Source organism: Prionailurus viverrinus, chromosome F2 (assembly GCF_022837055.1).
Source record: "Prionailurus viverrinus isolate Anna chromosome F2, UM_Priviv_1.0, whole genome shotgun sequence".
In the NCBI taxonomy this organism is placed as follows: domain Eukaryota; kingdom Metazoa; phylum Chordata; class Mammalia; order Carnivora; family Felidae; genus Prionailurus; species Prionailurus viverrinus.
In genome coordinates this window covers 5,989,105-6,014,194 of record NC_062578.1, presented here as the reverse complement: position 1 = coordinate 6,014,194, position 25,090 = coordinate 5,989,105, and the positions used below count along the sequence as shown (strand labels likewise).

Here is a 25,090-nt window from a genome sequence, read left to right as displayed (position 1 = left end):
ACGTAACCAACTGAGCCACCCAGGCACGCCATTCTGGGGAGATTTGGCATGCTCGACCAATCCTATGCCCGTCGCGTTCTCAGCACCCTGTCCTTGACTCCCTGCCACGCCTTCTGGGTTTCTCTTGTCTGCATCACAGACCCCTCTTCCTCTCGTGTTTCTCAATTGGTCGTATTTTCCAGAGCCTTCTCGGAGCTTCTGTCCTCACTTTGCATACTCTCTGTATTAGTCGGGAATCAACCAGAACAGCAGAACCAGTAGGAGACGTACATGTGAAGAGATTCGTTGTAAGGAATTGGGTTATGTGACTGTGGGGCTGGCTGAGCAAGTCTGGAACCCGTGGGGCAGGTGTCAGGAGAGGCAGGCTGCTGGCCCCAGGTGGAACTTCCTTCATAGGGCTGCTCTGCCCTATGTTAGTGCACTAGGACCTTCGTGACAAAGTGCCACCCATGACTGGGTGGCTTAAACAATGGAACTTGTTTTCTCACAGGGAGGACAGAAGTCTGAGGTCAAGGTGGGGGCCGGGCTGGTTTCTTTGGAGACCTCTCTCCTTGGCTTGTAGATGGCCCTTTTCTCCCTGTGTCCTCACAGGGTCTAACGTCATGTATCTGTGTCCTAATCTCCTCTGATACAGACACCAGCCATATTGGATTACTCTTGCGAAGGTCTGCATCTTGTTGAGTAAAACGTAAGGATAAACAAGGGAAAAATTACTAGGGCAAAAATAGAAGGAATCAAAATTGCTTGTTCCTTGGTCTTTAGGTTTGCCTTTTTCTTTTCTCGTGAGTTTTCCTTGCTTCATTGCTACCACAATAAAGACCTGTAGGGTGTCAATACTCTACCTTTGCCTTGAGAGTAGAAGACTTCTGCGTCCCTACAGTTCAACCTGGGCAGTGTTGAAGTGTCCTAAAAGGACATTTGTAAGGGCTTGGGAAAACAAAACAAAACAAAACAAAAACCAAATCAAAACAACCAACCAAACAACAACCAACAACAACAACCAGAACCGCAAAAATAGTCTGGATATGGTTCTATTTCCTGAACTCAAATTTCTTCTCCAAAGGCAGCCAACCCACCCAAGCTTGCTGGGCACACAGGTTGTTCTTTTTACAAAGGCACCTGTTTTCTTGCTCATAACTTGGGGGACATAGTGTTTCCTCCCCAAGCCACTGACAGGAGTCCCACTGCGCCGAGACCGTCTTAGGTTACGTGGCATATGCTGACTCAGGTCACCCCTGAGTTCATCTGGGCCCCATGGTTGAACTTGGGTCAGTCCCAGAAAAGGGTGTGGCTGTCACCAAAGTGGGGAAGTATGAGAAGTGAGGCGACCCAGTCAGAGCGCTGCCGTGCCTGCCTCTTTTCCATCCATCGCTGCAGTTCTATGTACACATATTCCAGATTTTTCTCAGATGTCACCGTAGCCTACCTTGGATAATATCGCCAGACTACACCTGGAGAGGCGTTGAAGACAAAGCAGAGACTTGTGGGTATAATTAACCTTGTGCTGCCCCCTATCTGACATCAGCCTTACCTCAGGCTTTGATTGAAAAATATGTTCTAGTTTATCCTGAGCCCTCTCTTGGAATCAGCATTAAACGTTTCCTTTCAAGTAAGCCTAGTAAAGATCGGTCCAGAAGTCATTTTCAAAAGTGCCCATCTTGCATTTCTCGGAGTAATTATTACTTGACAAGCTCTTAAAAGAGAGAATCGGTTTCGTTGCAATTGGTGATATGGATTAGCAAAATGGAATTAGTTTCTTCCCTGTGGCACGTGATTGTAGCCGAAATCCGAATCCTTGTGGACGGCGGCAGGGATCAGAGACTAACCAGCTGCCCCTCCCCCCGAATACAAAAGAAAAAGAAAGAAAGAAAACCAAGCTGGTCATCAGCTATCCAGGTCCTAACGTTTAGCAGACTCCAGGCACAATTGTACTCTTCAAAATCACTTTGTTTCTGTTGACTTTATGAGGCTTTACAATTTTCCGTGGTGACAGTCTTATAGTTGGTTTTAGGAGGGACTTCTTTCTGGCTGGGAGGTGTTTGCTCCTCTCCATTAATCACTCGGCTGTATCTCTTGAGCAGCAGTATCTCGGTGGGAACTGTGCAGCTGGCACCTTCTGCACTGCAGATTAACTTCCAGATGCACTCAATTCCTCTTGCCCCCCCCCCCCCCCCCCCGGGGGATGCAGGTGGGGGGCTCTGGCCTCAGTGCAAAATCGTAACATTGTGTGGCTGCAGGGCAGTCTTCTCTCCTTTTCTCTAAGGTTTGGCTTATGTGGTTTGAGTGGTGCAAATAATGCCGGCTCAACTGTATTAACAAAAGATTTATTTATCCCCCCACAGAAAATCAGCCAATTTCTGTTTCTTTGGAGGGGACGCCAGCTTATGTCTGAGATAAAGAAAATTTACGTAAGAGAGTAGATTATAGGAGTAGGGATAATATCGTAAAAGGCTTATGTGTGTGTGTGTGTGTGTGTGTGTACGTGTGTGCGTATTTTTATTTAAACGCTTACCTCCTTCCTTGGTCCAGCCGGCCAGACTTTAGATGAAAGAGGAGAAAAGCAGAAAGTATGTGATGACTATGTGATGAATTCAGAGATCCCAAAGGAACTGATGCAAAGGTGGGGAGGGAAGCTTTCAGATTAACAATGGCTAGAGTTCTGAGCGAGCATTTTCTTTAACAATGGGAACGATTTTCTCAGTATTAACTCGTTTAACTTCACCAGGGGCTAAACTCTCTTCACCTAGTGAAGGGGGTGTTTCCTTCTGGTAGAGGACAGAGCGGGAGGGTAGTCTTCTCTCCTTTCTACCAGCATCCTGTGGCTTACTTTAGCTATGTCAGTTTTCTGTATAAAATTGGAAAAAGTCATTTGAGATATCTGTATACTTCTGAGTATCCAGAGAGCTGACGATTGGTACACGTCAGTCCTCTGAGGTTTGTAGTTTTCTACTGGACATTGTTAGGCATGGTAGTGCACAGCTGGATACACTAGACCATTCGTTCTGGGAGTCAAGGCCATGCCAACAGAGAATGAGCAGGTCCAGGGCACCAGCTACTGTAGTGAAATCACCACTCTGCATTCTCCCACCACCCGCATGGACAGCCTTGCCGGCCATGCAGCATGACAGATGTCCACCATTCCAGCTGTATCTCACTGCCAGCGTGGTCACTGAGGTGGTGACAGTCGTGGGACGCAGGGACACAGTCTGCTCCACTGTACTCCCTATAGCTTTTGCTCTTTGCACGTGGGTGAGTAATTCTGGGGAACTGAAGGGGCGTGACCATCTACATGAATCCGTGTGAGTCTATGAATTCACATAGCGAATTCACATAGTGACTATGTGAATATAGTGAGTATATTCAATTGCAGAGTCAGATCATCGGAGCAAGTGACTGAATTTCCCTTCCTTCCCTTAAATGTCAATAAGCTGTTACCCCTGAGGAAAGAACCATAATTTCAATAGTAAATAATCCAAAAAGATGTCGGGTAGCCAATTAATTTCATCGGGATGAACTGAAAGTCATCTGGAGAATTCACGAGGCAAACTCCTTGTGTTTTCAAATGAACTCTTCTGAAAATTCACATTGGTAAAGCCATCCTTTGTGATCATTTAAAACATAAAATCTGGAATGCTCTAAATCTGGAAAACGAATAAGTCATGCTCGTTGGCCACATAGAGAAGAGAGTGTCAAAACACGTCTCTCATTGTGCTAGTCTTCCGCTGTTGGTTTCACAGGACTGTCCAGAGAAATGTCCTTCTCCTGAGCCTGGTGTGTTGGGGGTCTTGAGACCCTAGTGCCTACAGCCCCAGGGTTGTAATATGGCGGCCAGCTTCCTGTGAGTCAGGAGCCATTGGTTCACCAGACCAAACAGCCATTCTTCAGGTGCATTCTGTTGGCCCTTAGGTGTCTGCCGTAGTAAAGGGGTCTATTCAGAAAAATGACCACTCGGGTGTTTGTTTCATTCTGTTGGCGCTGTGGTTTCATGGCTACTCAGAAGGCTCAGCTCTTACTTCCCACTGTCTCACTCGTTTGGTCTGAGGCAAGCCATTTACCTCCTCCTTACTGTTTCCTCACCCAAACAATGGGTATTGCTTGTGGAAAAACTCCAACACGATAAAGTACCCGACAGCCTTTGTCCAGAGGGGGGCATGCTAATGTTCTATACTCATGTCGCCTGAATCATGCCCCATTTGCTCATCTCAAAGGTTATTATTATTATTATTATTACCCTCATGATGCTTACTTAACCACACTTACCAGAATGTTTTTCGATCTTGAGCTGCTGGAAGAAGCAGAATTCACAGAACCACATGATTTCTCTGATAAAATCTCTGCCTCCTGGAGAAACTTTGGAATGACAGCTCCGACTTCCTTTACTCTTGAGGTGTGCACTCCACGGAACCCCTGAGAAACAGCGAAGCGCAAGATCCTGTCCAGGTCTTCTCTTCTTTAAAATGTGCCCCGATCTCTTCCCCACACACTGATCCTTCCCTTCCGTCTGTCCCTCTAGTGCCCGTGGTAATTTTTGACTCCATTGGTTGAAAAGCTCCCCGGGGGCGCTGTCTGTATATTGAGTCTTTCAGTCACGCTCAACGGCCAGTGTGTTGCTGGGTATGGAGCACTTAAAAATGTGTTGAAATAATGAAACGATAAAGACAGGGGAGGAAGCTTGACTCTAACAAGAGACAAGAGAGGGTGTGTGTATTGTCAGCGTGGGGGGCAATTGGAGGTAAGAGCTAAAAATGCCTGGAATCCACAAAATGGAAAACCTGTGTGTGTATTTAAAGATGGATGATGATTACCCATCAAGATCCTGGATGTATTATGCTGTCGCAAAGCTAAAAAAAGAGCTCCTGACTGAAGAAGCATCATTTAAATTTCAATTCAAACAGCACTTGGGCAGTGTACCTCAACAGGAAGGGATGCTGCTAACCCAAATATGGGCTCTTCTACCCGTATATTGTCAGAGCACAGGAGGCGCATGGGAAGGACGAGGAACCGTCTTACGACTGCTGTGTTGCAAGGTCAGTGTTCCTCCCGCTCGTGCCTCATTTTTCTCACGGCAGGTGCCGCGCTCTCCCAGAATCCCTGCCTGGTGACGCTGGTTCCTGATGGCTCAGCACAAAACCCTGTTCGTGTGTGACTGCCAATCTAAGAGCACCTCCCCTCTCAATTCTCTGTAGGGAACTACGGTAGGAAGGTCTTGAGTTAATGTGTGCCGGGGAGCATTTCTTACTCCCGGAGACACGTTGTGCCGCTTTGCCAGGCGATGGCTTTCTTCATGGCCCGACCCGTGTCCCTTATCGTCATCTCCAGGTTTGTAACATTGGCAAGTGTCGCAGGGACAGCCCACAGACTTTGCTCATTTCGTGCCATATGCTCCTGTGGGGCGTAAGCTAAAAAGTGCAACCACTCACTGCCAGCCCCCCTCCAGCTTCCCACCCAGATGGTGCCATTTTACTCGAAATACTCGCAAATTTTTGTAAAGCAGTGTGGAGGAAATGGAACATAATTTCATATCTTCTCGTAGTAAGAAAGCTTACTCCACCCCCCCCCCGCCCCGCCCCTCCCAGGGACATCTGATTGAAAGGACTAACTACTCTCTCCATTTGATGAAACACAAACAATCCCCGAGTCCTCAACCAGACCGCCTTTGACCACGAGGGTCTTACCGCGCTGTCCCAGGATCCAGTCGGGTAACGTGCCTGAAGGACCGTCAGCAAATCCTCGTTAACTCGTAGTTTATTCACTACTCAGAATTATACCTGTCAGTTCTCCCTTTCGGTGTGGTAAATGAGATCACGGCCTGAGCCGAAATCAAGAGCCCTACAGCTCAACCAGCTGAGCCACCCAGGCGCCCCTTGCAATACCTTTTACAACCATATGACCTTGAGAAATGCACGGAAGTCTGGTGATTCTCAGTGGCCTCAGCTGTAGAATAGGGTTACTGATGCCTGCCACGTGGAGCTGGGGTGAGGACTGAGTGGGGTGCATCTGTGGGACGTACAGCAGAGTCTGATGCAGGGAGTGTTTGAAATAAGTGGGTATCGAGACTGTCATCGTGAACATGAACCAGTTGGAAACCAGAGTGATGCGGTGACACCAGCATGCTGGCAGATACGGGGTTGTCCATGGCAGGAGGGCACAGGACCATCTCTAGGTCTCTGGTAGGTGTCACCCCCGGGGGTGACAGTGGTAGCTCCCACGTGAATGGTCTGAGAAAAGCTTGTTTCTCAGGGAGCAAGGACTTTTGCTTCGACGAATCTCGTTAAAATTTTGTGTAATTTGTAGACATTTCTGTTATAGGTGCTCATCTCTCTTCTTCTGAGATCTGATGACCAGATCTGAATTCTTTAGAAGCTCAAGGCTTAAGCAATTTCATACATTTACTCGTTGAAAGTCTTTTTGGAAGACTTAAGAGCAAATCACTCATCTTTTGTGATTTTGTGATTGCTTAAAGGTGCACGTTATATTTTATGTGTCAGCTTTTTGTTTACATTCTAGGTAGTTAGCATATAGTATAATGTTAGTTTCAGGAGCAGCATTTAGTGATTCATCGCTTGTGTACATCACTCATTGCTCATCACAAGTGCCCTCTTTCATACCCACCACCCATCTAGCCCAACCCCCACCCACCTCGCCTCCAGCAACCCTCAGTTTGTTCTCTATAGTTACGAGTCTCTTATGGCTTGCCCCCCTCTCATGTTTTTCCTCCTCCTGTATTCATCTGTTTTGTTTCTTAAATTCCACATATGAGTGGAATCATATGGCGTCTGTCTTTCTCTGACTTCTCTCACTTAGCATAATGCATTCTGGTTCCATCCATGTCAGTGCAAATGGCAGGGTTTCGTTCTTTTTGATGGCTGAGTAATATTCCACTGTGTCTTCCACTTCTTTATCCACTCATCAGTCAGTGGACATTTGGGCCCTTTCCATAATTTGGCGGTTACTGATAAGGACATGTTACATTTTTATCATAACTCCTTTTTCATTCCATTCATACTCTTCCAGCATATAAGGTCGCAGGCATCATTTTTACTATTATCTTTTGTGTTCAAGCTAAACCACGGCTCTGACGAAAAACTAGGTTCCTCTCTTCTGGTCGTAACTGGTGGCTTCCACATACATAAAAGAGGGAGAAGAGGTGAAGACCATGGAGTAAATGAGACATATTCTCCGGAGCAGGGGCAGTCCGTAGTTATCTCAGGAGCTCTTTAAGATAAGCATTATATTCCTCATTTTAGAGTTGAGAATCCAAAGCCCAGGTTTTAGTGACATGTCCAAAATCTTAACAGTTGGAGGGAAACATAAGGACCAGAACCCAGGTCGACCCAACTGTGTAAGGCAGGGGACGTCCGTCTAACTTCATAGAGTAAGAGGAGAATATCAAGGTCACTAAATCCGAGAGCAGAAGTTAAAGGCACTGCTTGCTAAAATCTTTGTTAATATCAGGGATTTGTGGGGGAGAAAATGGAAAGAATAGGAGGTCGGCCTGTAAGATGCGCTTTTCAAACATAAAACCGCATCTTAAAGAAGACAGTATTTGAATAGGTACTATTTCCGTCTTGCTCCCTTGAAACATTTGTTCTGTCTCAGCAAGTGGACCTTCATAGTTACCTGTGCCTTTATAAAGCCTAAGCCCTGAGCATTGGTCATACACGTTTAATCACTTTCGAGAACTTACAGGCCACTTAGTAATATTTGAGTGAAAACTGTAAAGGGAAAATACGACATATTTTAAAGTAAACTCCTCGTTCTCCAGATTAGAGCACCGCTTAGATGGCAGAGCATGAAAATGGAAACCAACAGCTCCTGACTCTGTGGCCGTCTTGACCATGCCTTCATCCAAGCACTGACAGGCCATTTCCTAGCAAGAAGAGGAGAGACCAGGGGAGGATTGGGGGGGGGGGGGGAGTGGGATGATGAGAATGAAGTATGATTCTGTGTGTCACACATTTTGAGCCAGGTCATCTACTGCCTTTATGGCCGTTTGATTTTATTATCTTTATGTAACAGGAACTGAAACTCAGGAAAGTTTTACACTGAGCCCAGACGCAGGATGATCTGACTTCACAGAAGACCACTCTGCCTCCCAGGAGAGCCCCGGCTGTTCTGTCACTACACGTTAAAAGACATTTCTTATGTGGATATTTATGTGTTGAGAGACACATAAGGCAGTGATCAATAATAACCACTGATTTTGATTTTGTAGCCAAAGCAGTAGTTCTCCATAAGACATCGCCTTACAAATGCCTTTCAATGAAAGCCAAAGCCATAACATTAAGAAAGTCCATGGGGCATGGCTGAATTACTTACGATAAGGTCTGCAAATCGGACGTGTGTGGAAAGTAATTAACATGGATTTCCCCTACGTATCTTAGCCTTTGGCCTCTGGAAACCTGCCGATAGCATTTGGAACATTTCCTGCCCCGTAGATCCCCGAGGGAGTGTTCTCTAAGTAAAACAATCCTTTTAATTCCGTTTCAGTTGAAAATGGAGTTGTTCTAAACTTCATGTTATGGTGGAAAGAATCATTTGGGCTTAAAGGCAATCTTTCCGACCTGCTTTGAAAATGACTGTCCCCTCAGTTGGAAGAGGAAGCAACTTATGTGCTTTAAAAATCTCTCAAGATGAGAGTAAAGAAAAACTGAGTTATTTCTCACCTACTGTGCTAGATTACATCGAGTGCCATGATGTGTATAAAGAAGAACTCAGTCTGCTTTATGTACATAATGCATTTAAGACGAAAAAACTAGTGGCACACTGGCAAACAAAATCAACAGACTTAGTTATGTTTTAGCCATTAAGATGGAAAGTATTTTATTTATTTATTTATTTATTTATTTATTTATGATTTAAATCCAAGTTAGTTAATATATAGTGTAATAATGATTTCAGGAATAGAATTTAGTGATTCATCACTTACATATAACACTCAGTGCTCATCCCAAAATTGAATGTTATTTTCAAAGTGAAAACTGGAGAGAGGGTACTGTTGGTGGGAATGCACACTGGTGCAGCTCCTCTGGAAAACAGTGTGGAGGTTCCTCAAGAAACTAAAAATAGAACTACCCTACGATCCAGCAATTGCATAATTAAGTACCTACCCAAAGGATACAAAAATACAGATTTGAAGAAGTACATGTACCCCAATGTTTATAGCAACATTATCAACAGTAACCAAACTATGGAAAGAGCCCAAGTGTCCATCGACTGATGAATGGATAAAGAAGATGTGGTGTGTGTGTGTGTGTGTGTGTGTGTGTGTACATATATACATGTATATATATATATATGTGTGTGTGTGTGTATATACACATACATACATAAAACAATATATATAACTATATATATAAATTTTTATTTATATTTATATAAAATAGAATATATATAATAGAATATATATATAAAATAGAATATATATATATACATAATAGAATATTACTCAGCCATCAAAAAGAATGAAATCTTGCCATTTGCAGTGATGTGGATGGAGCTAGAATGTATTCTGCTAGACGAAATAAGTCAATCAGAGGAAGACAAACACCATATATTTCACTCATATGTGGAATTTAAGAGACAAAACATACATGGGGGAAAAGGGAAGAGAAGGAAACAAACCACAAGAGACTCTTAATGATAGCAAACTATGGGTTGACAGAGGGAGGTGGGTGGGAGATGGGCTAGATGGGTGAGGGGAGGGCACTTGGGATGAGCACTGGGTGTTGTATGTAAGTGATGAATCACTGAATTCTACAACTGAAACCAGTATTGTATGTTAACTAAAATTTAAATAAACTAAAATTAAATTTAAAAAAGAAGACCATTTTGGATTTTCAAGAGACATAATCACAATGACGGATTTCTCGAAATGACCCCGAGGAAAAGTTGAGTAAGTTTTATCTTTGTTTTATTCAGGGAAAGGGAAAAGATAAATTATGTAAAAAATCCTTAAGGCCAAGCAGCTCCAGGGTTAAAATGAATTGCCAGTCACAACATAAAGACCTGTATTATACACAAGTCTGTCCAAAAGATCTATACGTGTATTCATCTGTTTATGTATGCTATCCTTTGCCTTTTTTAAATTTAATTATATTTTGAACACAGCACGAGAATAAAAGCTAGGTAAAGTCAGAGACTTTTGCCCATTGTTTTCTACTACTCCTAATGTCTAGAACAGTCCTTTTGCATATTAGACACCTGGATTTGACCTGAAGATGAAGAGAAATGACCTTGTTTCTTGTCTTTTAGATACACAAAGATGAAGACAGCAACCAACATTTATATATTTAACCTGGCGTTGGCGGATGCTTTAGTTACTACGACCATGCCCTTCCAGAGCACCGTCTATCTGATGAATTCCTGGCCATTTGGGGACGTGCTGTGCAAGATTGTCATTTCCATTGACTACTATAACATGTTTACCAGCATATTCACCTTGACCATGATGAGTGTGGACCGATACATTGCTGTGTGCCACCCCGTCAAGGCTTTAGACTTTCGCACACCCATGAAAGCAAAGATCATCAACATCTGTATTTGGCTCTTATCGTCATCTGTCGGAATATCCGCGATAGTCCTTGGAGGGACCAAAGTCAGGGAAGGTAAGGACCATCATTGTCACCTCATTTGCAAAAACCTTACTTCTAATGATGTAAACTCCTGATGTGCAAGTGAGTAGGACACACAGCTAGGGGAAAAACCAAAAGCCAGTGGAAATACTATGCCTAAATCCACGGAAGATGAGAGACACAACCATTTGTGCTGTCCGAATCTACACATAGGAGAGGATAAAGACATTACCCAGATACAGATGTCCAGCCTATCTGCTATTCTGGAAGTGCTTATCAGAATCTGGAGGAGTGGGGATGAAACAGGGAACCACAGGCATGTGGATTTTTAGAATACAATTACATTGCATCCTGGCGATTCTAAGATACACCTAGTCACTGCTTTTCTCTCTCCCCAAAAGAGGACCCTACATCATTAGACATCTATGCTGGCTCTTTACTCTTTTTCTTTAGGCGTTAATCTTCACGTCCCTATCATAATAGCTTTATCTGGCTGTAAGCCATTCAAAATCGGGTTCACAGATGGAGGATAGCACACATCAGCAAAACTTAGATTTTGGACATTTTAGTTCTCACCCAATGCAAACAGGATACTTGATGTTTCCCCGGTATTTCTAAGATGGTGGTTCTAACGCCTGGGTACTTTAGAAAATACAGTTGATCCTTGAACCATGTTGGGGGGGGGGCACCAGCCCCATGCAGTTAAAAATCTATGTCTGACTTTTGATTCCCCAAAACTTAACTACTACTAATAGTCTACTATTGACCCAGAAGCCTTACTGATAACATAAATAGTCAACTAACATGTTTTGTATATGTTCCTATGCTATATTCTTAGGATAAAGTAAGCTAGAGAAAAGAAGATGTTATTAAGAAAATCATAAGGTGGAGAAAATACAATTATAGTACTGTACTGTATTTAGAAAAAAAAAATCTATGTATAAGTGCACCTGTGCAGTTCAAACCCATGTTGTTCAAGGGTCATCTGAACTAATGCCCGGGTCTCACCTCTGGAGGGTCTCTGGGTTAATTGACCTGAGGTACCGTCTGGGGGTCAAGATTTTTTAGATGGCCCCAGATGACTCTGACCTGTAGCCTGGGTGAGAATTGCTGCTGGGGAAGTTTTGCTTAGAGATTCCTTGGGAAGAAGGGAGCAGAACCACCACTTTGGACTTTATAAATGCTATTTACTGCTCTAGCAGTTCTCTAAATGTTCTAGTTTATTAGGGAGGCTCATGATACCTGGGGATACAGACAGTTGAATACGTGTAGTGGGGGCTTGCCAGATCAAAGAAAGGGCAGGTGCTAAAATCATAGCTTACGTGGCATAGTCCATATTAAAAAAAATTTTTTTGAATGTTTATTTTTTGAGAGACAGAGAGAGAAAGAGCATGAGTGGGGGAGGGGCAGAGAGAGAGAGAGGGAGACACAGAATCCAAAGCAGGTTCTAGGCTCTGAGCTGTCAGCACAGAGCCTGTCGTGGGGCTCGAGCTCACGAACCGTGAGATCATGACCTGAGCCAAGGTCAGACATTCAACTGACCGAGCCCCCCAGGCGCCCCTGGCACAGTCCACATTTTTGATGAAATACAATCTTTTCCTTCTTAAACAATAAAATGAATTTCCAAGTTCGCCATGGTGGATGTTAAGCTGTAATACTTGGGTAAATTTTAAGACCTGTCAAACTTCATCAGAGAAGCATTTTAAAATACGATTAATTACACACAGGGGTTTGTTTCTTCCTGCATACAACAAATGGAAATAAAGTTGCAAGAAACCGTTCTGAGCCTAGGGTGTTGATACTTAATAATTGGATTCAAGAAGAGAGGCCATGTAGACACCACCAGGACTAGAAGAATGGGCTAGGTAGTCAAAGAAGACGGTGATTTTCCCCATGGTAAAGAAAGAACTGATTTTGATATTTCATGACCTGCTTGCACACTTAACCACTACACTCCTCTAATCACTGTCAGAAAATGACGTCCTAGAAGCAACGGATTTCAGTTTGGCTTTTGAAAGAGAAAAATGAAGGTAGATGTAGCTTTTCCAGGAAGGAGCTGCTGTGGATGAATGTGTGCAGATGTGGTGGAAGAAGGGATCAACCAGTGTTGGGAGAAGATTAATTTGTGCAGGAAACAGAGGAGAACTAGGGAGAAATAGAGGAGAAATAGAGGAGAAAATGGGAGAAAATTAGTCTCGTCGGAGGGCTCCGTTCTTTCTTCGTTTCTTTTCTTTTCTAAAGCAGATTTTTCTGTGATGAAAGATTGTCTCTGGACTCATTTCGGAGTGCTGGATGACACTCCATGTCAGGACTCTTGGATCACGAAGAGGACTGTTTTACACAATCTCTGTGCCCTGAATTAGAGCTGAATGGCATTGGTAGTTTATTGTGTTCTGTTTGCCGACAATGCTCACTGAAGGAAATCAGGCGTCAATTTCACGAGCCCAGGCTCATCTGGACAAGAAATCTCAGCTAATGTTCTGGGTTTCTTCCTGGCTTCTTTTTGGTTAAGAGCACAGATTCTGAAAGCAAATAGCCTGGAATCGAATCCTGATTTCCCCATTTATGGACAGTATCACTTTGGAGACATTACTCAGACTCCTGTACCTCAATGTCCTCATTTGCAAAATAGGGGTAGATAACAGTGTCTCCCTCCTAGAGTGTTTTCCAGATCCATCGAGTCCGTGCATGGAAAGCTGGAAAGCTGGAAAGCAGTGCGTGTGTCTGGGAAGCACTTGATCAATGTTCGCTAGCATCTGACCTGACGTAATGATTTTAACAGGTCCTGCCTTCCTGCTATGTTTACCAACATCCGACAGGGTATTCATTCAATATCGAAGGCTCTTGTGTACAGCAAAATTTTCACTTTCTGGGCATAAGATGTTAAATATAACATTTTACATAGTATACATGTGCACACCCTGTCTTTTGGGAATCATAGTCTGCCTATTATAACGACCAAATAACGAAGTTGGTGTAATGGCTACAAGCAGAAACAAAAATATTCTTAACAAACACCACAAAAGCTTTAGTTTAGATACTAGAACTAACTCTATAATTACGACAGCCTGGAGGCGTTGGAACCCATACCAAAAAAGAAAGCCGCGGCCCTCTAATATAAATCTAAAAGCAAAAGAAAGACTATTTTGTAGAAAAATCACTTTATTACGGTTGACGTGCAAAAAGCTGTACGTATTTAATGTAAACAACCCAGTGCATTTGGAGATAGCTATATACCTGTGAAACCGTTATCCCCTCAAGACGGCAGACCTTTGCCACCTCCCGAAGTTTCTTCTTGCCTTGTTTATTATGTTTCTTGTGTGATAAGAAAATTTAACCTAAGGTCTCCTCCCTCCTAGCAAATGTCAGGTATGTAGTTCAACATTGTCAGTTACAGAACCTGGGCTACATAGTAGATTCCCAGAACTTACTTACTTGCATGGCTGAAACTTTGTACCCTTCCTTTGACTTATTGTCTCCCCTGTTCCTCCTGCCCCAAGCTCTTGGAAAGCACAATTCTTGTCTCTGCTTCTGTGAATTCGATTATTTTAGATTCCATATATAAGGGAGAGCATATAGGATTTGTATTTCTTTGGCTTATTTCACTTAGCACAATGTGTATCAGGTCTATCCATGTCGCCACGATTGGCAAGATTTCTTTCTTTTAAAAGACTGAATAATATTCTGGGGTGTGTGTGTGTGTGTGTGTGTGTGTATCACCAGTTTGCATTCCCACCAACAGGATCCCTTTTCTGCACATCTTTGCTGACACATCTTTTTTTTTTTTTTTAATAATAGCCACCCTAACAGGTTTGAAGTGATTTTGATTTGCATTTCCCTGTTGATTAGTGGTGTTGAGCACCTTTTTATATACCTGTGGGCAATTTGTATGTCTTTTTTGGGGGAGACGCCTATTCAGGTTCTTTGCCCATTTTTAAATCAGATTATTTGCTTTTCCACTATTGAGTTGTATGATCTCCTATATTTTTTAGATATTAGCCCCTTATCAGATACATGATTTGCAGATATTTTCTTCCATTCCACAGGCTGCCTTTTCAATTTGTTGATTGTGTCCTTGGCTGTGCAGAAGAGGGGTTTTTTTTTTTCTTCTTTTTTTCTAGGTTGGATTAGTTTGATGCAATCTCGCTTGTTGATTTTTGGTTCTGTTACTTGTGCTTTGGCATCGCATCCAAAAAAAATCATTGCCAAGACCGCTATCAAGAAGCTTTTCCCCTACGTTTTTTGTAAAAGTTTTATGGTTTTATTTACAGTTAAGTCCTTAATCCACTTTGAGTTGATTTTTGTGTATGGTATAAGGCCCCAAGTGCATTCTTTTGCACGTGGATACCCCATTTTCCCAGCACCATTTATTGAAGAGCCCATTCTTTCCCCATTTTCTATTTTTGGCACCCTTATTGGAAGATTACTTGACTGTATAGGCGTGGGTTTATTTCGGGGCTCTCTAGTCCATTCCATTGGAATATGGGTCTGTTTTTTATGCCAGTACCAGACTATTTTGATTACTGTGGCTTTGTAATATAATTCATAATCGGGCAGCGTGATACCTCCAGCTTTGTTCTTGCTCAAGATTGCTTTGATTCGGGGTGCCTGGGTGGCGCAGTCGGTTAAGCGTCTGACTTCAGCCAGGTCACGATCTCGCGGTCCGTGAGTTCGAGCCCCGCGTCGGGCTGTGGGCTGATGGCTCAGAGCCTGGAGCCTGTTTCTGATTCTGTGTCTCCCTCTCTCTCTGCCCCTCCCCCGTTCATGCTCTGTCTCTCTCTGTCCCAAAAATAAATAAACGTTGAAAAAAAAATTTAAAAAAAATTGCTTTGACTATTCGGGGTCCTTTGTAGTTCCGTAGGCATTTGAGGATTATTTTGGCTAAGGCTGTGAAAAATGCCATTGGGTTTTGATAAAGGTTGCACTGAATTCATAGATTGTTTTGCGTCGTGTAGACATTTTAACAATGTTAGTTCTTCTGATTCACGCACATAAGATATCTTTGCATTTATTTGTGTCTTCAATTTCTTTCATCAGTGTTTTACAGTAATCAGTATACAGATCTTTTAGGCTTATTTACAAATTGATTTGTGAGTACTTTATTCTTTTTTGATGGTAACGTAAATGGGATTGTTGTATTTACTTTTCAGATAGCTTATTGTTAGTGTATAGAAATGCAACTGATTTTTGTCATATGTTGATTTTTGAATTCTGCAACTTTACCGAAAGTGGTTTAGTCGAGCCTTTAGGGTTTTCTCCGCGTAAGACTGTGTCCTCCCCAAACAATTTTACTTCTTTCTTTCTGATTTGGATGCCTTTTATTTCTTTTCTTGCCTAAATGCCCTGGCTAGGACTGTCAATACTCTGTTGAATAAAAGTGGTGAGAGTGAGCGTCTTTGCCTTGTTCCTGATCTTACAGGAAAAGCGTTCAAATCCTTCACCATTGAATTTGATGTTAGCTGTGGGCTCGCCATACACAGTCTTTATTATGTTGAGCTACGTTCCTTCCATACTTAATATGTGGAGAGTTTTAATCATGAATGGATGTTGAATTTCTGTCACATATTTTTCTGCATCTATCGACGTGACCGTGATTTTCATCTATCATTCTATGGATGTGATGTCACATTGTTGGATTTGGGGAATCCTCACAGGGATAAATCCTGCTTCCATCGCAGGCATAAATCCTGATATTGGCATATGTTTTTTTTCCTGTGCTGTTGAATTTGGTTTGCTAGTGTTTTATAGGATGTTTGCATTTCTGCTCATCAGAGATATTGTGGTGTCTTTGTCTGTGGTGTCCTTGTCTGCCTTTGGTATCAGGTTCATGGTGGCCTTGTAAAATGAGTTTGGAAAGTGGGCCCTCCTCTTCAACTTCTGAAAGAGTTTGAAATGGATTGGCATCCTTTTTTTAAAATTTTTTTAATGTTTACTTATTTTTGAGAGAGAGAGAGAGAGAGAGAGAGAAAGACAGAGTGTGAGTGGAGGAGGGGCAGAGAGAGGGAGACACAGAATCCGAAGACAGGCTCCAGGCCCTGAGCTGTCAGCATAGTGCCCGACGCAGGGCTGGAACTCATGAACCCTGAGATCATGACCTGAGCTGAGGTCAGATGCCTAACCGACTGAGCCACCCAGGAGCCCTTGGATCAGTACCCTTTTTTTTTTTTTAATTTTTTTTTCAACGTTTTTATTTATTTTTGGGACAGAGAGAGAGACAGAGCATGAACGGGGGAGGGGCAGAGAGAGAGGGAGACACAGAATCGGAAACAGGCTCCAGGCTCCGAGCCATCAGCCCAGAGCCTGACGCGGGGCTCAAACTCACGGACCGCGAGATCGTGACCTGGCTGAAGTCGGACGCTTAACCGACTGCGCCACCCAGGCGCCCCGGTACCCTTTTCAAATGCTTGGTAGAACTTAACCAGCGAAACCATCTGGCGCTTGGGTTTTCTTTGTTAGGAGGTTTTTTGATGTCTCAATCTACTTGTTATTGATCTGTCAGACTTTCTATTTCTTTATGATTCAGCCTGGTAGGTTGTATGTTTCTAGAAATGTATCCATTTCTTCTAGATTCTCCAATTTGTTGACACGTAATCGTTCATAGTAGTCTCTTATGATCCTTTGTATTTCTGTGTTACCAGTTATAATGTCTTTCCTTTCGCCTAGTCTTCTGTCTCTTTCTGAGTCTAATTAAGGCTTTGATTTTGTTTATCTTTTCGAAAAGATTTTGTTGGTCGTTTTCTGTTTGTTGTCTGTTTCTATGTATTGTCTTGTTTTCCTGGTCTCTGTTGCATTTGTTTCTGCTTTTTTTCTTCATTATTTCCTTCCTTCCACCAACTTTGGGCTTTGTCTGTTCTTCTTTTTCTAGTTCCTTAATACATAAAGGTAGGTTATTTATTTGAGATCTTCCTTTTTTCTTCACGCGAGGTGGTTATCACTGTGCACTTTCCCCTAAGAACTGCCTCTGCCACCATCCCCTAGTTTGGGTATGTTGTATTTGCATTGCCATTCATCTCGAGCATTTTGTATTTTACTTTGACTTTTTCTTTGACCCATTGGTGGTTCAGGAGTGTTATTTAGTTTCTACATATTTGTTAATTTTCCAGCTTTCCTCCCATTCGATTTCTAGTTTGACACGGTCAGCAAAGACACTTAATATGATTTCAGTCCTCTTAAATTTGTGAAGACTTGCTTTGCGGCATAATGTGTGATCGATACTGGAGAAGATTTCATGTGCGTTAATATTTAAATATTTAACAAATTAAATATTAATATCGATTAATTAATATTGATTAAATATTAATGCGTTAAATATTATATTAATATTATAATTGCATATTAATATTAATTAAATGTTTGATATTTTAATGTGTATTCTGTTGCTCTTGAATGTTTTGTATGTGTCTGTTAAGTCCATTTTATTTATAGTGCTGTTCAAGTCTGCTGTTTCCTTCTTGATTTTATATCTGGAGGATCTATCTATTGTTGAAAGCGGGATATAGAAGTCCCCTATTATTACTATCTATGTCTCCCTTCAGTTCTCTTAATAGATGGTAGATATATTTAGGTCCTCCAGTGTCGGGTGCGTATATACTTACAATTATTGCATCCGCTTTGGTGACTTGGCCCTTGTATCATTATATAGTGACTTCCTTTGCCTCTCAAGACAGTTTCTAAGTTGAAGGCAGTTTTGTCTGATGTAAATACAGCTACTTCTGCTCTCTTTTGGTTTCCATTTGCATGGAATATACTTTTGTATCCTTCACTTTTGGCCTGTGTGCATCACGAAGGCTAAAGATGCCTTCTTTTCCCCAAAAGAGAACAGTTTGTAAACATGGGGCCCTTGGACTTGAATTTCCTTGTCGATTGCCTCCGTATTCTCCTTTCTCTTTGTTGGGATGAACTTAAATTCATTGACATTTCCGGAGGATGTTTCTAACTCTATCACTGGATGTTTCCCAAAGTCTTGTAAAAGCAGCTGTAGTTGATTATTTCACCCATTCGGCGAATATTTATTGAGCCCCAACTACATGCAAGATCATTTGTTCAAGAGGAGGCTGATACTCACAGTTAGAAGATGTATCCAAATTAAATATCAGCTCTTATGTTGCCTGACTTGTCTTAGCAGATTGCTTTTCCATAATAACTACTGTGATCAGTCCCTATTTTCGAGGGTTTCCACGTGATATTCATTTATTCACTTATTTAACAATTTTTACTGCTTCAGCCCCTTATGTTCTTTAAAAAAATTTTTTTTAACGTTTATTTGTTATTGAGAGACAGAGAGAGACAGAACATGAGCAGGGGAGGGGCAGAGAGAGAGGGAGACGCAGAATCCGAAGCAGCTCCAGGCTCTGAGCGGTCAGCGCAGAGCCCGACGCAGGTATCGAACTCCCAAACCTCGAGATCATGACCCGAGCCCAAGTCGGTCACTTAACCGGCTGAGCCACTGCGGCACCCCTCACTTTATGTTCTTATTTAACAATTTGTATTCCTTGAGCATCTTGTGGTTCTCACCACCCTATCTAGCAGGGATTAAATATTGAATGAAACACGCTGGGTATCTACCCGAAAGTAGTGTGCATTCTGGATGGAGAGAAAAACATCAGGAAAGGTAACATATTATTTATTACAGGAGGGCTTCTGTCTGGCTTCTGTCATTATATGATGATTAAAAATAGGGTGAGTGTAATATGTAAACAGAATATAGATTGCAAGGGAGAGGACTGTGGCCTCTGTATAAATGTCTTTGATGTGACATTTAAGCTGAGGCCGACCTCAAGAAAGAGACAATCTTGGAATACACAAAAACTAAGCATGGAAAAAATAAAACAAAAAATTAGACACGTTCCCTACCTTTGAGGAGGCTAGACTCAATAGACAAATCACCTGCAATGTGTCACCTGTCAAAAGTGGTTTAACAAATACTTTTTTCAGCGATAATAAGGATGATTTTAAAAAATGATTTTAACTGTTAGTATTCCCATAAACACTAAAAGCAAAAATTAAAAGAGATGCTTAATTTTTTCTAATAGTCTTCATAGTAATAGTGGTTTAAACAATGACTTTTTTAGAGGATCAAAAATCCCAAGTTATTCTGGAAGTTTGCATTTACCAATGAAAGGTTTGATCTGGCATCTGGTTGATGAAAGACACATTTCTAAGAAAGTCATCTTTATTAATTGGCCAAAATAACTATATTCTTTGTATTTTAAAATATGTCTAATTGAAATTCTAAGACGATACCTTTTGTTTTCCCTAAGGGATATTTGCTTAAGATCACATCCAAACGTTTTAGAAAACATAAATAGAACTGTTTCACCTCTCTAAAAATATTCTTTTGCCATTTTTGACGTAGAGATGCCCAATGTGGGAAGAAAATATTATCATTATGAAAATTACACTCTTATTGCTAATGATTACTTACCGGTAAGGAAGGATCGAGGCAAAGAGGTCTGCCTGCTCTGTGCTCAATGACCGCTCAGACGGAAGAGGACAAAATGTGGACTCACTGATGCTTGGGGAGAAAGGGAGCCCCCGAGGGGTGAGCAGGCCCCCCGCGGAAGCATCATCAAAGGGCTTATCCTGGGTCTCTGTTCTTTCTGGTCTCCGTTCTTTCCAATCGTAAGGCCATTCCAAAGAGAATGCTGTGCAGCCACGAGAAGCAGAGCAAATAACTCCATTTTCCAAGTGGCCGTCTGAAATATTTGTTTTATCTGTTACATAGTCAATGTTAGTAAAACGAAAAATGTTTCTTGCTTACAAATTTTCTTGATGACAGTGTTCATGAGGTTTTCTTCTTCCTTCTTCTCCCCTTCCATCTTCTGTTTTCTTTTTCTTTTCTTCCTCCTTCTCTTTCTTTTCCAAAAGTTTACTCATGTTTCAACAATGCCCTGAATCAATTGATTCCGTTAAGTCACAATTCCTGGTTCGTATTTGGACGCATTTTTTTTTTTTATAAATTTTTACTTGACACACATAATCATTTCTTATAAATCACTTGATGCTTTCAGGCAAGTTGACTTTTGCTAAATTGAATGGCTAGACTCGAAATATTTCATCACTTATTACAAATAGATACTAGCTTTTATTGCCAGAGCCGTGGGTCTGGGGGAATTATTAATAAATGGAAATACAAGTAAGGGCTTATGCTATAAATGATCAATTTAGCTCTTCTGAAAGTCGTCCACATTAAACTGGGCTCCACAACTGCATAATTCCTATTGCGAGCTTGTCTCATTTATTCCATACTATTGTGATGTCACCAATAAATGGCTTCATTGTAATAAGCACAAAGATAAGATAGTTTTCATATATAGCATTCATTCCCAATTTGGTGATCTGCTTCAGGTAATATCATCTCACCGTAATTGTACCTTTGCACCCAAATGTATTGAAACTCACTTTGAAATTTTTTTAATGTTTATTTAGTTTTGAAGGAGAGAGAGAGAGAGGTGGGGGGGGGGGACAGAGCACGAGCAGGGGAGGGGCAAGGAGAGAGGGAGACAGAATCGGAAGCAGGCTCCAGGCTCTGAGCTGTCAGCACAGAGCCTGTGGGGCTCGAACTCACAGTCTGTGAGATCGTTACCTGAGCGAAGTCGGACGCCCAACCGACTGAGCCACCCAGCCGCCCCTGACACTCACTTTTAGAATACTCTGCAGCCACGGTCATAAGAAAAGACGTTCTTCTGGTGCTTATGTTTGTTTTGTTCACCTTGTCCAGACGTGGATGTCATCGAGTGCTCCTTGCAGTTCCCGGATGACGAGTACTCCTGGTGGGACCTCTTCATGAAGATCTGTGTCTTCGTCTTCGCCTTCGTGATCCCTGTCCTCATTATCATCATCTGCTACACCCTGATGATCCTGCGCTTGAAGAGCGTCCGTCTCCTCTCTGGCTCCCGAGAGAAAGATCGTAACCTCCGTCGCATCACCAGGCTGGTCCTGGTGGTGGTGGCGGTCTTTATCATCTGTTGGACCCCCATTCACATCTTCATCCTTGTGGAGGCCCTGGGGAATGCCTCTCACAGCACCGCTGCCCTCTCCAGCTATTACTTCTGCATCGCCTTGGGTTATACCAACAGCAGCCTGAACCCCATTCTCTATGCGTTTCTGGATGAAAACTTCAAGCGGTGTTTTAGGGACTTCTGCTTTCCAGTTAACATGAGGACGGAGCGACAGAGCACCAGTAGAGTCCGCAACGCCGTTCAGGATCCTGCTTACATGAGGGATGTCGATGGGACAAATAAACCAGTATGACTAGTCGTGGAGATGTCTTCCTACAGTTCTTCGGGAAGAGAAGAGTTTAATGATCTAGGGTTAACTCAGATCAGCACCGAAGTCTGAGATGGAAAGGTAGAATCTTTAACAAACTTTTAGAAGTCTCGTGGTCTGAAGTCCCACGATGCTGGCTGGGTTAGCGACCCAGGTCAGCGGAAGCATCGAGGCTGTAGGGATGGAGTGGAGAAGACTTGAGTAAGCAAATCCAGCCCCTTTCTAGGGCAGGGAAGCACGGCTGATTCTGAGTTCCTTTGACGGACAAAGAAATAAGCCTTTTCTCTTCTGGTTACCTAAATTTAGTCCGGGCCCCACCTGCTGCGGCCTTTCCATGCAACGCGGTTCCAAAAGCTCTGTTGAGGAAAAAAGACAGGACAAGACAACACCTTGGTTTCAGAGCTCAGTGGGCCTCCAATCCAGATGCTTGACGTTGACGGCGACCACCTGAATACAAACGAGGACCGTTCCTAGGGCACGTGCCCCGCTCGCTTGATGCTTTGTGGACGCACTTCACGTGGCTGTGCGGTGAGGATTCCGGCGGAGGCAGGGCTCAGACCCACACCTGAGGTGCCTGCTTACGCATAACGGGAAGTTACCTTGATGCGTATGAAGTTACTTTCAACAGACCAAAGGTGGTTTCCAACCGAGTTTAGTTTCTTAGAAGCCACAGTCGGTTTTTCAGCATGCCATTCAGCTAAATAATTTCATGACAACACGTGTCTGCAGATACCACCAAGAATGTATATAACTACACCTGTAAATAATAGTAGATACATGCGAGTAAGAAATGGGCTTGCCTTCCAGCCAGCCACTCTCCCGAGGGCATACTAACACGAATCCCCTGAGTTAGAGCTGATGCTGAGACATTTGGGGACAACATAAGCTGCTTTCTGGGAGTTGGTCAGGTGCCGTCTTTGTCAGACCCGTGAGTACCATTTAGTCCTTCAAAGGGTACTCACAACGCACGTATTAGTCAATTATGAAATATGGTACTCATTCCCCGGTTGTTGACTTGGCAGAATCTAATCTACATGCAGCGTCTCTTCGTGAATATATAGCTGCTACCAAATTCTCTCTCTCCGGGGAGGGAGGGGGTCTTGCCCGTGTTAATCTTGGGCTAGGATCGTGTGGCCTTCAGCAGGAAGTAGAAACGTTCCGAAGCGTGGGCTGAACGAGGACGTGATGTCCCCCGTGGTGCGTGGACACAACCTTGCACTGTGTTCTGTGAAGAGTACACCAGCTGAGGATAATGCCGTGGGCAGCACATTTAGGATAATTTGGCCCAAACTTCCAGATGACATAGTCTCCTTTCTTTCCCCCTGAAACTTACGATTTCAGAGGTAATGGCTTGTTCTGTAATTTGCCCGGGCAGAAGAAACGGATAAGTTAGAAATAACACCCAATCTCTTCTATGTTCCTAGGGCAGCATCCCCTGGAATTTAGTGGGAAATCAAATGTATCAGCCTTCGTGCTCATAGGCACCATCACAGTAGTCATTTCCGTTCATGGTGTACTTTCTGTCTTGTGTATATACTCTCTCCTTTTGGAAACAAATCTTGCCCTGAGGGTTTTGTATTATGGCTTCAGAATTTTACTACAATGATATTTGTGTATATTCCAGATTTCCATGGCATCTAATAGATGACGTAAGGCAGAAAGGCAAGGTTCCTAATGAACACGAAGTACTCCTTTGAGCATTTCTTAAATTTCATTGATTTTCTCAGGTGGCTTTGTATTCCTGTAACAAAATGTAGGTAGGAAGGGCTTAAATATTGATTGGCATTCGCCGCATGGTTAAAAATCGTGGCTATCCTATGGGAGGGGTATTTATACAGAGAGTAGTTCCAGAAACAAACCCTACTGGTGTGAGAAATATAAAAATCTCTTTACGGAACACTAAGACCCGGGAGGGTTTCTTGAAGGATTCTTAAGTGGTGCAAAAATATAATAGAGACACAATCATGGAATGAAATTACAGTAATGGGTTTTCTTTCAATTAGCACCCCGTGTGCCCTTATGGCATCTATGGCCATTATTGGATGCTGAATTTTAGCCAGATTATCCTGCTCGTTTTTATATCTAAGTTTGCTGCCCAAGAAGTAGCTCTAAGTGCCCATGAGGGCTGTACAAATTTCTCTATTATTGTGGGCACCAATTTCCGCAAACTGGAAGAGGAGAGAGAGTGGCTTGTCATTTTAGGGCACTACTTTAAAGGATGAAAAAGTGAGTCATATATATTAGGAAGAATACCACTTACACAAAAGTATTTACTTGTCAAAAGTGTGTATGTGTGCACACGTGTGCATGCATGTGTGAGGAATTACATGGGCGTATGTGTCTTTGTGTGCGTAAGTGTGTGCATGTGCTTGACGGTGTGTGCATGCATATGTGAAAGTGTGAGTGTATCTCTGCATGCCTGCCTGTGTGTGTGCATGTATGTGAATGTGTATATATGTTTGTGTATGTGAGTGTGTGTGAGTATATGTGTGTGTGTGATCGTGTGTGCATGCGTGTGCACATGCGTGTGTGTGTGACAATGTATGTTTGTGTCCTGCTGTCCCATCACAGCGAGGAGGGCACGCTGTCTGCTGTGTCTCTTTGAGACCAGAATTGTGTGTATCTAATCTCGAGGTCAGCTCTACATAAACTCCCATCTTCCCACCCTGGTGACTTCTGGAAGGTCAAATCTAGTGAGGGGTCATAAAAAAAAATAGAGAGGAATGAAACATCCATGCAGGATGCAGCAAGGAGGGTGAAAACGTAGAATTCTAACTGGAAGGAGACTGGAACCACCATTAATGTCTCAGAAATACTCCAGAATCTAAGGGCTCCCCTTTGCAAAGAACATAAGTCAAAACTCAAAGCATAATACTAAAAAAGAAGCAGTTTGGAAAGCTAGTTTTGAAAAACATGAGGGAATATTCACGTAAATCCTAAGAAAGTTGTTCCATTCTGTGATAAATTACCGAGAAATACAAGTTCTTGAGTCTGCAGACCCATTATGAGAACATTTATAGATGTTTCATCTAGTATTGGGACATAATAAGATAAATGGGCTGGAACAAAAGGAATACATTGGAGGGCGCCTGGGTGGCTCAGTCGGTGAAGCGTCTGATTCTTGATTTTGGCTCAGGTCATGATCTCACGGTTTGTGGGTTTGAGCCCTGTTTTGGGCTCTGCTCTGACAGCAAGGAGCCTGCTTAGGATTCTCTCTCTCTCCTTCTGCCCTTCCCCTGCTTGTGCTT

At 42.6% G+C, this 25,090-nt stretch overlaps 1 protein-coding gene across 1 annotated transcript in view; it reads left to right on the top strand.

Moving 5' to 3' along the window:
• The window catches only part of OPRK1 (opioid receptor kappa 1), a 28,807-nt gene extending 4,595 nt beyond the window's left edge, over positions 1-24,212 (top strand). The window contains exons 2-3 of the mRNA XM_047842404.1: positions 10,255-10,607; positions 21,295-24,212. Coding sequence (XP_047698360.1) covers positions 10,255-10,607; positions 21,295-21,827 — 886 coding nt within the window. The 3' untranslated portion in view covers positions 21,828-24,212. The remainder of the gene's footprint in view (positions 1-10,254; positions 10,608-21,294) is intronic.
• Positions 24,213-25,090: the final 878 nt, after the last annotated feature.